The sequence below is a fragment of the Raphanus sativus genome, chromosome 6 (genome assembly GCF_000801105.2).
Source record: "Raphanus sativus cultivar WK10039 chromosome 6, ASM80110v3, whole genome shotgun sequence".
In the NCBI taxonomy this organism is placed as follows: domain Eukaryota; kingdom Viridiplantae; phylum Streptophyta; class Magnoliopsida; order Brassicales; family Brassicaceae; genus Raphanus; species Raphanus sativus.
Window position 1 is genome coordinate 42,237,107 of NC_079516.1, and position 15,665 is coordinate 42,252,771.

At 35.9% G+C, this 15,665-nt stretch overlaps 5 protein-coding genes across 5 annotated transcripts; 2 read left to right on the forward strand and 3 right to left on the reverse strand.

The window, feature by feature from the left end:
• Positions 1 to 80: 80 nt before the first annotated feature.
• Positions 81 to 685, forward strand: LOC108835910 (uncharacterized). The gene is made up of 2 exons (XM_018609130.2): positions 81 to 312; positions 402 to 685. The coding sequence occupies exons 1-2, from the start codon at positions 172 to 174 to the stop codon at positions 612 to 614; spliced, it is 354 nt and encodes a 117-aa protein (XP_018464632.1). The 5' UTR covers positions 81 to 171; the 3' UTR covers positions 615 to 685.
• Positions 686 to 768: 83 nt separating this feature from the next.
• On the reverse strand, positions 769 to 5,416 carry LOC130496873 (protein FAR1-RELATED SEQUENCE 3-like). Its single transcript, XM_056989472.1, has 2 exons — positions 1,106 to 5,416; positions 769 to 1,035 (listed from the first exon to the last, which is right to left on the reverse strand). The coding sequence occupies exon 1, from the start codon at positions 4,692 to 4,694 to the stop codon at positions 2,013 to 2,015; it is 2,682 nt and encodes an 893-aa protein (XP_056845452.1). The 5' UTR covers positions 4,695 to 5,416; the 3' UTR covers positions 769 to 1,035; positions 1,106 to 2,012.
• A 16-nt stretch (positions 5,417 to 5,432) lies between these two features.
• On the forward strand, positions 5,433 to 7,312 carry LOC108813490 (uncharacterized). Its single transcript, XM_018586060.2, has 8 exons — positions 5,433 to 5,559; positions 5,741 to 5,825; positions 5,899 to 5,967; positions 6,073 to 6,185; positions 6,270 to 6,381; positions 6,455 to 6,598; positions 6,689 to 6,863; positions 6,966 to 7,312. Exons 1-8 carry the CDS (start codon positions 5,508 to 5,510, stop codon positions 7,089 to 7,091), a joined length of 876 nt encoding a protein of 291 aa, XP_018441562.1. The 5' UTR covers positions 5,433 to 5,507; the 3' UTR covers positions 7,092 to 7,312.
• Positions 7,129 to 10,000, reverse strand: LOC108813489 (uncharacterized). The gene is made up of 9 exons (XM_018586059.2): positions 9,804 to 10,000; positions 9,284 to 9,489; positions 9,013 to 9,194; positions 8,623 to 8,907; positions 8,481 to 8,539; positions 8,355 to 8,391; positions 8,209 to 8,280; positions 7,806 to 8,130; positions 7,129 to 7,735 (listed from the first exon to the last, which is right to left on the reverse strand). Exons 1-9 carry the CDS (start codon positions 9,895 to 9,897, stop codon positions 7,364 to 7,366), a joined length of 1,632 nt encoding a protein of 543 aa, XP_018441561.1. The 5' UTR covers positions 9,898 to 10,000; the 3' UTR covers positions 7,129 to 7,363.
• Positions 10,001 to 13,086: 3,086 nt separating this feature from the next.
• On the reverse strand, positions 13,087 to 13,680 carry LOC108806998 (uncharacterized). The gene has a single exon (XM_018579224.2). The coding sequence runs from the start codon at positions 13,557 to 13,559 to the stop codon at positions 13,095 to 13,097; it is 465 nt and encodes a 154-aa protein (XP_018434726.1). The 5' UTR covers positions 13,560 to 13,680; the 3' UTR covers positions 13,087 to 13,094.
• Between the last annotated feature and the right edge of the window lie 1,985 nt (positions 13,681 to 15,665).

The following is a 15,665-nucleotide window of genomic DNA, read 5'->3' on the forward strand; positions in this document are numbered from 1 at the left end:
ATATACTTTTACTTTTCTCTCTCTCTCTCTTCCTTTAAAAAGAAGTCAGACGATTTCTCATTCTTTATCTCTCTCTCTCTCTCTCTCTCTCTCTCTCTCTCTCTCTCTCTCTCTCTCTCTCTCTCTCTCTCTCTCTCTCTCTCTCTTCCTTTAAAAAATCTTCTACTGAAGATGGAATATGGTTCGGGATCGTCCAGGAGAAGGCCAAAATCTGGTCGGAAATTGTGCTCATGTGCCTTAGAGGCGACCATATATCAAGCTTGGACAGAGAAGAACCCAGGGCGACGATTTTATGGATGTCCGCGGTACAAGGTATGGCATCTGATTATACAACTTGTTATCTTGCAATTCCATGATGAATAATGACTCGAATAATAGATTGGATTTGGATTATGTGACAGGAGCCAAATGGATGCAACTTCTTCTCCTGGTTTGATAAAGAGGATGGTACATTATGGCAAAAAAGAGCTTTGCTTGAAGCCCGGGATGAGATCCGAGAGCAGAGTCTGGTGATTGAGCAGTTGAAGGAAACAATTGCGGAACTGAGAAGCAATTTGGAGAAGAAAGAAAATGAAGATGAGATTGTTAGGAAGTTTGAAGACTTCTTTGTTTAAGCCAATGAATCCATTTGTATGTTTAAGAAGACCTCTATGTTTAATAAGACCTCTATGTTTACTACGGAAAACTACAGAAAACTACCGAAAACTAAGGAAAAACTACCGAAAACTAAGGAAAAACTACGGAAAACTACGGAAAACCACACAAGTCTTAACTTAACACAACATCACATACATAATCCAAATAAGAAACACGTACAAGGAGATCCACATACAAGTCTTAACAAACAAAGACTTGTATTTACCGAAAATTAAAGACATACAAGTTGTTCAAACAAACTAACACTTCTCAAACACGTGGGATAAGTAGTTTCAGAGCTGCAATTTCCGCAGCCATGTCGTCCACCTCCTTCCTTAAGCGGCGAACCTCTTCCTCAACTCCGATGACCCATGGCTGACGGAAGTGGAGACCATCATCCTGTCAGTTTCACATTGTTATTACATATTGCATTATCTTTCGGAAAAGAAGGGAAAATCCATATTTTTACCTCAAACTTGTCGCAAGTGAAGTACTTGCGGCCTGGTGAGAAATCTTTATCTTTCGGATTAGCTGAAACCTCGTTGACAATTCGTCCCCCGCATGGGCAAGATCTTGGAATCCCGTACTCAGCATCGCATGTATATTGAACCATGTCCAAGTGTTTCTTCGTTTTCTTCATCTCCCTCCTTTCCTGTTTTTCAACCCATGGATCCATCTCGAGAGAAAGATGACTGAATTTTAATTTTGAGAGTAAAGTGAAGATGAGGAGAGTCGAGGAGAGATAAAGGTTGTAGAGAGATGAGGAATGTGTGGTGAATGAGAGAGTAGAAGAGATAATGTTTAGAAAGCCCGCCTAAAATTTAAAATGTTTTGGAAAGCCCGCCTAAATTTTAACTTAGTTCTCCCTAAGATAGTTGTTGTACAGAATTTACAAATAGTTGTACATCGGGTGATTTCCATTTATTTCAGTATTACAAGTATTTATATATTTTTTTAGTAGTTGTCCAATGATATATAAGATTTCATAATATGATTATTGGTGTTTCGCGTAATTAAAGTGTCTATAAGATCTCTAAAACGAAATCTCATCTTCAGTATTCACATATTTAGCAAAGTGAGTCCAAAAGTGTATGTAGTATGTTGGGTGGTTGTTTTGATTCTTGAATAATAATTTTTTATCTTATGTTGGATAGTTGTTTTGATTCTTGAGTAATAATTTTTTATCTTCTATTGGATAGTTCACTTCACTATAAATATCATTTGATGATGCAACTTTGTAAAATTCACACTCAGTTCGAAATTCAATTTCAGATAGTTATACCAGCATCAATATCAGTTCGACATAGTTGTACAAAGAAAACAGAGTAAATTCACACTCAATTCGACTTAGTTGTACAAACAGAACAGAGTAAAATTCAAACATTTCGATTTCCAAATAGCAACCATTGCAGGCTTTGTCTTGGTCGCCTTTTATTTTGTGTCCTTGGCCTACGCTCCCCTGCTGATGGAAACCGTTTCACTCTTTTTCTTCCCCTCTGCTCAATGCGCTTAGGAGCCAAGATCTTCTTGTTTTTTATGTAATCCGGGACATCCCATTGGCTCCTATCCGGAACCACATATATAGTCCTGTAATATGCCAATGCCCACAGCTCTGTCCAATAGTATTTAGATATCAAATCTTCTAAATCGAAAACGTGATTGCTATCACCTTTCTTAGAGTAGAAAATGAAAGCGGCTAAGCCGTGGACACAAGGATACTTTTCAATGTCAAAGAACCTGCAACTGCAGCTTTTGGCTAGTAAATTCACCAAATACGGTTTCCCATCTCTGCCCATGACACTGTATTCAAGGTGAAAAGCATTTAGCTCCGACACAATTAGGCATTCTGCTTCCCCCCACGTGTCATGCACAAAGTTTTCCACTAGAGGCACCAGTTTCCGCTCACTGGATCCTCGAACTGTCTCTTGCCTGTGCGTATTAAACCAATCTGCAGTTTTTTTAACAATCGTATCCAACATTGGTATTAAAGAGTACCTCCTCGCGTCTTTGAACACGCTGTTCATCGACTCCACAACGTTGCTTGTGTCAATGTTGTATCTATCTCCTGGAAACCAACACCTCGCCCACTTTTCTTTCTCACTACTTTCCTCAAGATACTTCGCAGCAGATGGATACCGAGTCTTGAAACCGGAATAAGCAGCATCGAATTCAGGCACTGTGTAAATCCGAGCAATGTCCATAAATCTAGCTTCAACAACATCCTTGTTGACGTTTGGCACATGACCTCTCACATTTTGCGCCAAATGCCATATACAATGCGCATGATGAGCCATCGGAAACACACTAGCTATGGCATTTATGAGGCTTACATTTCTGTCACTCATAAATACCAACTCCGATGAATCCGGCACAACACTTTTCAACATCTCAAAAAACCAAGTCCAACTCTCCTTATTCTCGCCATCTAATACACCAAAGGCTAACGGATAATGGTGCCGATTAGGATCTTGGGCAGTGGCAAAAACGAGTACACCACCATATCCATTTTTCAGAAATGTGGCATCCACTGTTATCACTTTCCGCATCACTTGAAAACCTTCAATGCTGGCTCCCAGAGCGATGAACAAATATTTGAATTTGTCTGACTCATCCAATTCCACGCTTGATATTGTCCCATAATTCATCTTCTCCAACATGTACAAATAACAGTACAACATCTGGTAACTTTCTTCCGGAGTCCCACGCAAAACATTTACAGCTTCGTTTCTACCTCGCAAAGCAGTGGAGTACGATACCTTCACACCAAGTTTGTTCCACACAAGTTCGATAATGCTTTTAGGAGGAGGAGTTTCCATTTGTCCAGGATAATCATCATGCAATAGAGATGCAACTAGCTGTGGTGTTCCTTTCCTCCTTGAGTTGCATTTACTCTGACTTCCACGAGAGCATGTATGCAAGTTCGAGTACGTTCTAATAGAGAACGTTTCACTCCGGCCAATTTTTGCAGCTCGTACTCCCCATTGACAACCTTCCTTCGGACATTTTAACACTAATCGCTGCTTATCCGATTTTACCACCTCAAACCCAAAACTATTCGAACATGCTCCTCGATCCACCACTTCTTGCACTGCCTTTTTACTAACAAACTCTTGTTGTATTTTCAACCCCAAACCGTCTTCCCATGCCTCCATAAATGGAACTGGTTTGGCAAGAGGAGGTGCCTCTATATATCTTCCACGCATTTCTGACTCTTGTGTACCATTGTCCTCCATTCCACCAGCATTACAATCCTCTCTTCCACCAGCATTACAATCTTCTCTTCCACCAGCATTATCATCCTCTCTTCCACCAGCATTATCGTCCTCCATTCCACCAGCATTACAATCCTCTCTTCCACCAGCATTACAATCCTCTCTTCCACCAGCATTATCATCCTCTCTTCCACCAGCATTATCGTCCTCCATTCCAACAGCATTATCGTCCTCCATTCTATCAGCATTATCATCTTCCTTTCCACCAGCATTATCATCCTCCTTTCCACCACCATTTTCATCCAAATTAACTTCTTCATCAACTGCTTCCAACATCTCCTGAATCGCCACTATCCCCCGCTCAGATTGTTTTTCAACTAGAATGTTGCCACCATATAAAGTTATGGCTCTATCTCCGAAATCATTGTCATTCGAATGCAACACTTCATAGTTCATACCTAACGAACTTCGTTTACCTAACGAACTTCGTTTGCCGGCTCTTGAAAGTTGCTCGGGGAGTTCTGATCTTCTGATGATTTCCACATACAATATGCACCTGCGGTTCTCTTTATCAAGAGACAATAGATATACACAAAGGTCTTCATCATCAAGAATGATAAATTGTTCCTCAGACCCAATCAACAGTGGAATATAACTCAATTTCAACTTCACTGAACTTTCATCTATCCCAAGCTTCTTGCATATCCGTGCTTCTACCATTGAAACAGTTATATCGTCCACTTCATTCTTAATCACTACACTATACATGTGACCTTCGCATCTGAAATGTATGATGACGTTGTTGCTCATTGGATCCTGACAAGACAACCATTGAATATCATTCATTATGCATCGAAATATTCCAACATAATTAATTATTAACCGTTCTCGTTCAGTAATACTAGTATAACTAGCTGTACAACAAATATCAGTAATACTAGTATTACTAGCTATACTACAAATATCAGTATTACTAGCTCTACTATAGTTTCACTAGTTCTCCTATCTTAGCCGTATTGATTTTCAAATCTACAATCAATGTACTACGATTTAACTCTCCAATGCAGCTAATTTCACTCATAATGGACCAAATCGACCTCCGGCAACATCTACATCCATTCCAATCAGGTTTTCTCATCGAGGATTGCAACATTTATACATACATACCCGTTTTCACCTTTCCAGTACAGTGGAAGGTAGTGCAGCCTTTGATTGCGAACTCGATTGATATAGATAGGACCGAAGATCGATCTTCGACTCTGGAGCTTCGGATTGGGGAGGCAAATCGAAAGAAAGGAACTGAATTGGAGGAGGGCAGCTCAGTGGAGGACGAGAGCGTCGTGCATCGTTTCTCGATTTCGTTTTTCGATTTTCTTTATTCCACAACGCAGAGACGCAAACGCAATTCCACTCTCGGTTCAATTGAGAGGTTCAATTGCAACTGGTTTAATTTTCTTTATTTTCAAATTTAATTTTATTTTAGCTGAGGTCAATTTCGTAATTGCAACTGGTTTAATGAAATAGGAGGGTGTTGAGAATAGGGGGGGATATAAATGATTTAGTTTTTTTGTAGGAGGGCATCTGAGGATATGTCTCTTCCTCTCTCTCTTTAGGTGTTTCTGTCAGCGAGATCAGAATCCTTCAATTACTTTTGCTAAAATGGAGAAAGTGAGGCAAGCATCGCACGCAGGCTCTTGGTATACCGATAATCGTGAGTTCACTCATCTTTTCTCGCTTTCTTTACCTTAGGCCTTAGACTAGAGAACAACCATGGTTTTAGTTTCACTGTCTGAAAGTCAAAGTTTTGACTTTTTTAATCTCTCTCTCTCTCTCTCGAATTGTCCCCGCTTGTTCTACTTGAATCTGTTTTGTATTTCTTTTTTAAACCAAAGCTACAAAGTTGTCATCGGATCTTGAAGAATGGCTAAGAGCAACTGGTTTAACCAGATCACCTCATGTCCGAGGCGTCATTGCCCCGTAAGATACCCCTTTTCTTTTTGCTTCTCTCGTTTCCTCCCGTGATCTTTAACTTTTTTTCAATGGAATTCAGACACGCAGGTTACTCCTACTCGGGTCGTGCAGCTGCTTATGCCTTTGCAAACATTGATCCCACCAACATGTAAAACCAGTCTCTGTTGTTGTTTTCATCACATTCTTATCATCATCGTCATCATCATCATGGGGGGGTTCAGTATCGTTCTTCTGTCTTGGTTTTGTTTTTCAGTTCCAGGATATTTATTCTTGGTCCATCTCACCATTACTATACTCCAAAATGTGCACTTTCAACTGCAAAAGTTTACAAAACTCCCATAGGAGATCTACCTGTTGACGTAGAGAGTAAGTAGCTCTTAGCTTTTCTCTTTTCTGATGATAAAAACTGAGGAAAATGTGTTGTTTTCTTACTTTAATTCAACCAAACAGTGATTAAGGAGATAAGAGCTATGGGGAAATTTGGAATGATGGATCTCCGTGTCGATGAAGCTGAGCATAGCATGGAAATGCACTTGCCTTATCTGGCTAAAGTGTTTCAAGGGTAATAATCATTATAATCAACTGTGGTAGTTAGTTAGGTTTTAGTTGTAAAATAAAATGTTTTGGATCGTCAGGCACGATGTGAAAGTTGTACCCATCTTGGTTGGAGCAGTAAGTCCAGAAAACGAAGCCATGTACGGTGAGTTGCTATCTAAATACGTGGATGATCCCAAGAACTTTTTCTCAGTCTCCTCTGACTTTTGTCACTGGGGCTCTAGGTTTGTCTCTCTTTATCTTTTACTGTGTCCTGTCGTTTTCTTGTTAAAATGCCCTCCAGTGAGCTAATGATTTGTTGTGTGTGTTCATAGGTTTAATTACATGCATTACGACAACAATCATGGTCCAATTCACAAATCCATTGAGGCACTAGACAAGATGGGTATGGATATAATAGAGACCGGAGATCCAGATGCTTTCGACAAGTATCTTTTGGAGTTTGACAACACCATTTGTGGACGCCACCCCATTAGTATTTTTCTCCATGTAAGCAGTTTCTTTAATGAATCATATCTAGTGGTGAATTAATTAGGCTTCTTTGCAGAGATTCTCAAAAATCATATTTTTGTTTGTTGTTACTTTCTCTAGATGATAAAACATAGCTCAAGCAAGATGAAGATCAATTTCCTCAAGTACGAGCAGTCAAGCGAGTGCAAGACGATGCGAGACAGCAGTGTCAGCTATGCATCTGCTGCTGCTAAGTTGGAAACTTGAACATCCCTCAAGAATTGGTGCAACAAAAATTTCTACATTTCGGTTAGCAGTGTCTTTTAATGTGTCTGAAACATATAATCTGATAGCATTTAACAAACCTTAAAGAAAAAGAAACCAAAAGGTTTGGTGTTTTACAAATCTTTGTAATAAGACAAAAGCACAAGAACATCATTCCCTCCTCCATTGACTGATATCTCTAATATTTTGAATCTCTCTCACAACGTTAACGTCAACACAAAATCATTTGTCTACTGAGATTGAGAGAGATACATTCAGAAGTTAACTCTTACGATCTCCTTACTTTCTGAATATTCTGGCAAAGCTTGCTTCCGGTGCCGTCTCTCTCTACTGTAGATGATCCAGAACACAAGCGAGAGCATCACAGCGGTCGATAACATGGCCAGACCCACGTAGACTCTGTAACCATAACGTCTGAGTCCTGGACAGTTGTTATTGGTTATGTCTCTGAAGGTCTGCTTTGCGTATGAACAATCCTGAAGCTGAACCAAGAACGGTGCGTCGTTGATCAACCCTGTGCTGATGTTCACGCATGATGCCATCTGACCATACAGCGCCGGCGTGAGCCTCCCTGTTGTTATGCAAGTCCCGTTCTGGTTTACTTGGCACACAAAAGGGGTCCATGCCTGTGGGCATAAAACACATATTTACTAATCTTGAATGCTAAAAGAAAAATGAGACAAGAGGGGGACTTACTTGAGTAGCATTGTTCAAGTCGAGCTCACCAGGGGAGCAAGGGCGATCGGTGAGGTCATGGTTGAAGGGATTGCAGAGCAGAGGGAGCAACGGTCCAGATTGGTTGTAGTACATTTGGACAAAGACTGGAGAGAAGTTGATGTTGGAGACATTAGATACGACTGTGTTGATGAGCTCCACGAGCTGACCGGTCACCTCTTTGCTACGCATCAGAGTTTCCTGAGCTGTAGCATTGTCTGTACAAGGCAAGATCTCGTCTAGAGCCGTGTTGCTTGAGGGTCTCTCCACCCATTCACTCATTGCCACACATGTGTCTGCAGTTGCACTGATGCGCTCAAACAAAAGACATTCAGGTTTTGAACTAACAAAAAAAAAGAAGTTAATGAAGAGACAGAAGACATACTTGTGTAGCAGAAGGAACGTTCCGCTCAAGATGAAAGTACCAGTCACCAAAATCCATCCAAGGATCACAAGGCTGCATAAGAGGAAGAAGATGATTCAGATAGTTTTTAAACTCATGAAAGTGGCACAAAGCTCATTTTTACTCACGTGTAAACGATGACTTGCATCCCAAAGATTGAAGAAGCTGAAACATAAGATAATCAGACAGCTGAGAAACATGTAGTGGAAAGATGATGAGGTCGCAAGGAATCATACAAAAAAGAGTGACCTTACCGAGACCAAGAAATGTCAAAATAAGCATGACAATTGAAACTACTATAAGTGCCACCCTCCTGCAATAACAAAATAAATTGTTCACATTTGTTTTCAAGAAACCAAAAACTTAGGATGTTGGGGGAGAGTTTGTTGTTGTTACACGGAATTGAGGAAATTTCTTATGTTATTGGAGCTACTAGTGGCTTTGTCAGTGATGGTAGCTATTGAAGTACTCAGTTTTGCTCCGATCTGATCGATTTCGGTTTGGACGTTTGCAGGTAAAGTCACATGAAGAACTCCAATCTGCCTTGCTGATGTGAGATAATCTGATATAGCTTTAAGCTGTGAAACCGTGCTATCTGCTTGGCTCATGACATAAGCTAATGTCTCTGTCGTGCTTTCATTGTACCTTATCTGACCCGAGTACAGCATAACACATCCAATTCTGCAATAAGACAAGCAGATAAGCTCATGTTTCTAACATAAAAACCCTTTAAAGAAGAAACAAAAATGTGAATGGAGCAGAGTTGTGTTCACTTCCATGACTCACATTGCCATAAGAGTGAAGAAGAGGAGGAAGATGAGGGAGAGAAAGTAAGCAGCTCTTGAGTATCCAATAGATGTGCTTCTATGGCATATGTGACACATGCATATAACCAATAAGCAGATGCCAAACCCAAGAAACCAAACAGCAGTAACAGCAAAGAGAGGACCAGCTGTATAGCCCACAGACTACAATTTCAAACACACAAAGACAAATAAATCTAAATTCACATCAACATATAAAAGATGCGCATACTGAAGTAGAAATATATTCTTACGGCCCAGTAATGGTGGTTGCTGATATTCCATCCTCCAGTGTATTCCTGGAAACCATTGAGAGGATCTTTTCTGAATGTTCTTTGAGCAGCTAAAGCCACTGTAGCATCTCCAATCACTTGAGGGTTATTGTAAGTAGGTCCATATAATGGCGTTTCTGCCACTATAAATTTCTTTGTAGAATTTTCCCAAATGGTTTTCTCATAAGCTGAAAGAGACAAATCATACTCAAATTAAGGCTGAAACTTTTTTTTTTCTTTTCTTTGGTCAAACCTAGTTACATAGGATGCTGCAAATAAAAGTTCCAAGTTATTTACTGAAGTTTTGATGATTTTTTTCAGATTTTAGATAAGACCCAAGTGAATCAGTTTAGATTTTTGGAGCAAAGTGGAGTGTGACATTTTCATGGAAAGAATCATCTTTACTTTCCCAGGGAAAGAGAAGGCTTTCTAGAGAAACAGAAATAAAATGAAAGATAGTAAAAAAAAAAAAAAAACAACAACCTAAGACAGAAAGACAAACCTGTGGGAGGCTGAGTAGGGGAAATGTGAATGAGTGAAGCTCCATGAGCAAGAGAAAGAGAGGTTAAGAAGCAATAGAAGAGAAGAAGAGTCATTCAGTACTACTGTGATGCAATCTTGAGAGAGGAGAGAAAGAGAGAGAAGTGGAGTCACAGTCTCAAAGCAGAGGAGAGAAGGAGAAAGACAATAATAAAAGCAAATTTGCTTTTTCGAATTTCTATGTGACCCACCTAAGACTTTTGTGTATTGAGTTTATACTGATGATACATAAATTCTGGGTTTTTTGAGGGATTTGGACAGTGGAATCTAGTCAAATTTTAAATTAAGATAATATTGTTGTGAACATAGATAAATTGCAGTGTTTATAAAATTGGACCGACCTGATGATTGGAACATGTTTGATCATAAACCGATTATCTAGTAAGGTTAGATTTTTAAAGTTATTAAACCGATAAAACCATTACAACTAACAAAAATTTATAAACCATCACATATAAACATAAAACTAATTTAAATTTTTATGTATAAATTTATTTATATTTTATTATATGTCATATTATTATACTAAAAATGTATTAAACCAGATTGTTGTATCAAGTTTGATCAGGTCGAACTATATTGAACAGTTATCTAAAAAATTTCGATTCAGCTTCCGGTTCGATTTTAAAAATACTGATAAATTGTGATATATTAATTCATAAATAACCACATATATATAGTAATAAATATTTAGATTCTCTAAGTATATTTATAGGATAATATCTAGAGGTCTGTTGAATATTTTATTCAACTGCTTAATGCTTTTAATGAGAATGTTAAAAAGACAAAAAAAAATATGTTGGTTATCTATCTAGTACTATTGAAAACATTGAAACTAGAAAATGAGATCCACTAAAGGAACATGTCATCTTATTATTGGTGATTCAAATTGCTGAGATTTATTTTTTACATTTTAAGATTTTCATATCAATTATTTTATAACATATTAACTTATTTATTTAAATAACTGTAGATTAAATTGTGTGTGTTTAAATTATGTAAGGCAATATGATTGCTATATTGTTGCCATTAGGGCATCTCCAATCCAACTCCATTTTTTACTCCAAAATGGAGTAAAAGTGAATATGGAGTAACATATGCTCCAATCCAATTTCATATCTCATTCCATTTTGAAGTTTACTCCATAAATGGAGTAATCTATTTTTTGTTTGTTCATGACTCCATTATGGAATGAAAAATGGAGTAGAATTAGAGTAATTTTACTCCATATTCACTTTTACTCCATTTTAAAGTAAAAAATGGAGTTTTACATTGGAGATTCTCTTACCGTAGAAAAGTTTGGTTGTTGATTCAGTGGTTGGATTTTTTTTGACACAAAATGTTTCTGACTACACTTTAAACAAATTTTGAGTAACTGTTAGGAAATTGTAACTTAATTCACAATTAGTCATACAAAACTGTATATCGCAAAACAAAAGCTAAAGAAAACAGACCAATATCAGGCAAAAAGAACTTTATTGTATTAAATGACTTAATGTCTAAAGCCAACACAATTTCAAGAATAACCATTTATGCTTTAGCAGCATCAAACATAATTTAACTGGTGATACGTATAACAATTTCAAGAATAACCATTTCAAGAATAACCATTTATGCAAAAAGAACTATACTAAATTAGTATAACAGTTATACTGAATTAACAATTCTTTTCCAAGAAAATCTATTAAAGCAGATCAAGAACTATCAAAGGAGAATAATTTAACTGGTGATACGTGTGGTTCCATTCCTAATATAGAAAACTTATATGTAACACCCGCCTCCCCCAATTTTAATATGTGGTTTCGAGAACAGAGTTAAGGACCTAGTGTATGATCACACATGCCCAATCTCGACCCTCCATCACGATTGGATGTTTATGCAGAAAGATTCTGACAGGAGATTAACGAAAGAGTTTCTCGACAGTCTGGAGATAATCAATCATGTTTCATGCTGGATGAACACCAATCACAAAAGAAAACCGTAAAATGTTCTGTCCTTATTTGAATTACACAAATACAATTTTTTCCATAATGGAATGGTATGAAACATTTAGTAAATAGATATTTTACACCACATTACTATATTTAGTTTCAACATGGAGAAGGCTATGGTAAAAATGGAGCTAGTATTTATAATAGTAATTTTAAAGATGATGATAATAGTGATTAAAAATCAATCATTTGCATAACAAAAATGAGGAGCATATGGTTGATCATGATATGGTTTACGACATAGTTATAGATGCATTTTTAGAAACTAATACATCAATAGCTGATGAAACTGGAAATGTGGAAGAATTAAATTGGATGCAAAAAAGTTTTATGAAATATTAGATTCCGCAAATCAACCTAATATGATGAATATTAAAACTGATCATAATTTATTTAAGAATTAAATGAATGCTTTGGTCGAATTGTTGAAAGAGTATTTGTCATAACATAACATGTCAAATGACTCTTACTATGAGATTTAGAAATTCGACTATATATGAGAATATTTTGCAGGGAAAAAGAGTATATCAGACGTTTGATCCGTCTGTCAAGCAAAAATAAAGAGAAACAGTAGTCAAATATAGAACTCCTGCGAAAAGTGCCGTTGTGACTTGTGGTAGGTCCATAACAAACGGCTAGAAAACGCATACGGATCCTCAAACTTGGTCGGTTCAGACAAGTTTAGGAGCTCCAAGTGAACCTAACTGAGTCACAAAGTTTCCATTACATGGTTTGTAGAATTTCTATACAATCGAGCATAATTTTGTTTTGCAAGAAACTGAAAGATCACCTCTTCATAAACATCAGATTCAACATCCGTTTTTCAAATCACCAACAAACCTCTCATTACAAATTTTTAATAGAAAGATCTACTTTAATAATAAGATAAGAAAATTACAAAGATGAAGAAATAATTGGAGGAAGATTATTACATGGATACCGACATATCTACTAAATTACAGAGATGAAGAAATACTTGGAGGAAGATTATTACATAGATACCGACATCTCTACTTGAAACAAAACTAATCAGATCATAATTGTAAAAAAAAAAACCTACGAAACCATAACTTATTGGAAGAGCTAAACAATACACATATACTAACGAACGAGACATAGAAGCGAAACTAAAAGCCCTGTTAAGAAGATATTTCGATCATTCCCCTTGAAAAAATAAGAGAATGACTCGAAATTAACATTTCGTAACGGAAGATGTCTTCTGCAAGTTCTCGGGATATTTTTTCCTTATAGACCTAATCGAATCATGCGATGTCTAACCGCAAGATTCTTCTCAGATCGGTGGTTGCATCGGCTGATTTGAACGAGGAGGAGACGCTTCTCTTCGCGAAGAACGCCGGTAAGGGAACTTCGCTCGGCGGCGGAGACGTCGATGTGACTGTACCAGCGTAAAACAAAGCTGGGGGAGGCGATCTCCGGTTCTGCGATGGGATCATCACCGGATCCGATACGATCCGACGAGTAGATGATCTCGGATCCGGCGCCTTCTCTTCGCCTCCTCGCTTCAGGATTCTAACATTGTTGGGGTTGAGATTCTTCTTCTTCTTCGATCCCTTTGGCGGAGGAGAGGTCTCCGTTTGATGACTCCGGCGACGGCGATTGGGTGTTGGTTTGTGAGGCCGTTGAGGAGGAGGAGGGGAAAGGATGCTTCTGGTGGAGAAAGGATCGGTTAAACAATCATCACGAGGATGAAGAAGAGCAACTCCCATGGCGGATTTGGATTCGAGAAAAATGTTAGGGGTGGAAATGAAAGAGGTTATAAGGTGAAGGGCATAATTGTGAAGGAGGAGAAGGTGGTGGAGGAAGATGAAGGGAGGGGGGAGTTGATTTATAGACGTTTGGTTATAGCGCGTTTTCGAAGGCAAAATGCTGTTCCACTATCTCCTGTTTTCATTTTATTTTTGTAATTATTTTTTTGCTTTTTATAAACAATTTGTTTTATTATATTAAAGAAAGTTGGTCTCCCGTTGAACCAAAACGTATATTTAGTGGGGGACAACAATAAAGGAGAACATCTTTCTTTTTTTATTTGAGAAATAATAGAATATCTCTCTTTCAGTTAATACTGGATTGTGGTTGAAAAAAAATACTGGATTGTTATCATATATTTAGCTTTTTGAAATTAATACCTCTAAATTATAAATCTTATTTATGTAGATTACACTTTACGTGTCATATGTATTTTCTTGTTTTTCGTTTCATAAAGATAACAATTAATTCATGAAACTAGCAAATTATTTTTGGAAAAGTGAAATTTTCAATTTTACCACAAATTTAATAGCATTTTCAAATTTACTCTTAAAGGATAATTAATTTCATAAGTATCTTCCTGTAAAAACTAAATCCTAAATAATAATGAGTATCAAATGTTATGGTATTTGATTAAGTGTACTTTTGAAACTTGTAATCTTTCAAAAATTTAATACTACATGTAAGGAGAATTTCAATATTATCACAAATTTGATACCATTTTTAAATATCTTAATTTTTTGATAAAGCATAAGATTAACTCTCATAAATCATTTATATGTATTTAAAATAATTTATAAAATTTAAAACCCAACCCAACCTCTAAATAACAGACCCTAAACAATATTACTAAATCCAAATGTTGTTGTATACTTGAATGAGTGTATTTTAAAAAGGGTAGACAAGTTAAAGTATTTTAAGCAATTTCTCGTATATATTTTATCTAAAACTGAATACAAATTTCTCATTATAAAACATTTTAATGAATCAATTTTACATAAATTTATATTAATTTATTACAATTTACTTTGAGTATAATATATAACAAATATAATTTTGAAAAATACAAAAATGTTATTATTTTAAAAGTACTTACAATCTATTGATCAAAAATACAAAAGAAAATTGTAAGAATTTTTTATTTAGAAATTAGGATAACAAAAAAAAGTTGTCAATAGATGAGTATTATTTCAGAATTATTGATCAATAAGCTGTATTTCTCAAATAAACATTTTAAAAATGTTATTTTTGTAAAGCTATCATTTTTATAAAGAACTACTGTAGATTTGAGATTGTGATTTAGAAATAAAGATAACAAGAATTTTTATTGATAGATAAGTATTCTTTTAGAATTTTTGATCAATGAGTTGTATTTTTGGAAAGTTATCATATTTATTGGGAACTATTGTAGATTTGGGAATGTAATTTATAAATTAGGATAACAATAATTATTTTTTGATAGCATAGTATTATTTTAGAAATTTTTACCAATATTTTTTATTTTTTAAATATTTTTTTAAAAAATGCTATATTTGGGAAGTTATCATTTTTATAGTGAACTATTGTTGATTTGAGATTTTGATTTATAAATTAGGATAACGAGAATTTTGTTGAAAGAAAAAGTATTCTTTTAGAATTTTTGATCAGTGAGTTGTATTTTTTAAATGATCATTTAATGTTAGTTTGGAAAGTTATCGTTTTTAAGATAACTATTGTAGATTTGAGATTGTGATTTAAAAATTATGATAACAAAAAAATTTGTTTTGTTGATAGATGAGTATTCTTTAGAAATTTTTTATATATGAGATATATTTTTGGAAAGTTATTATTTTTATTATAGATTTGGGATTGTGATTTAGAAATGTGATATAAATAATTTGTGTTGATAGATGAGTACTCTTTTAAATTTTTTGATCAACATGATACAATTGTAAAATTACCATTTGTATAAAAAATATTGTAGATTATAGATTGTGATTTAGAAATTAAGATAACAAGAAGTTTTGCTGAAAAAGTATTCTTTCATAATTCTTGATAACCATGTTGTATTTTTAAAATATTTTTTT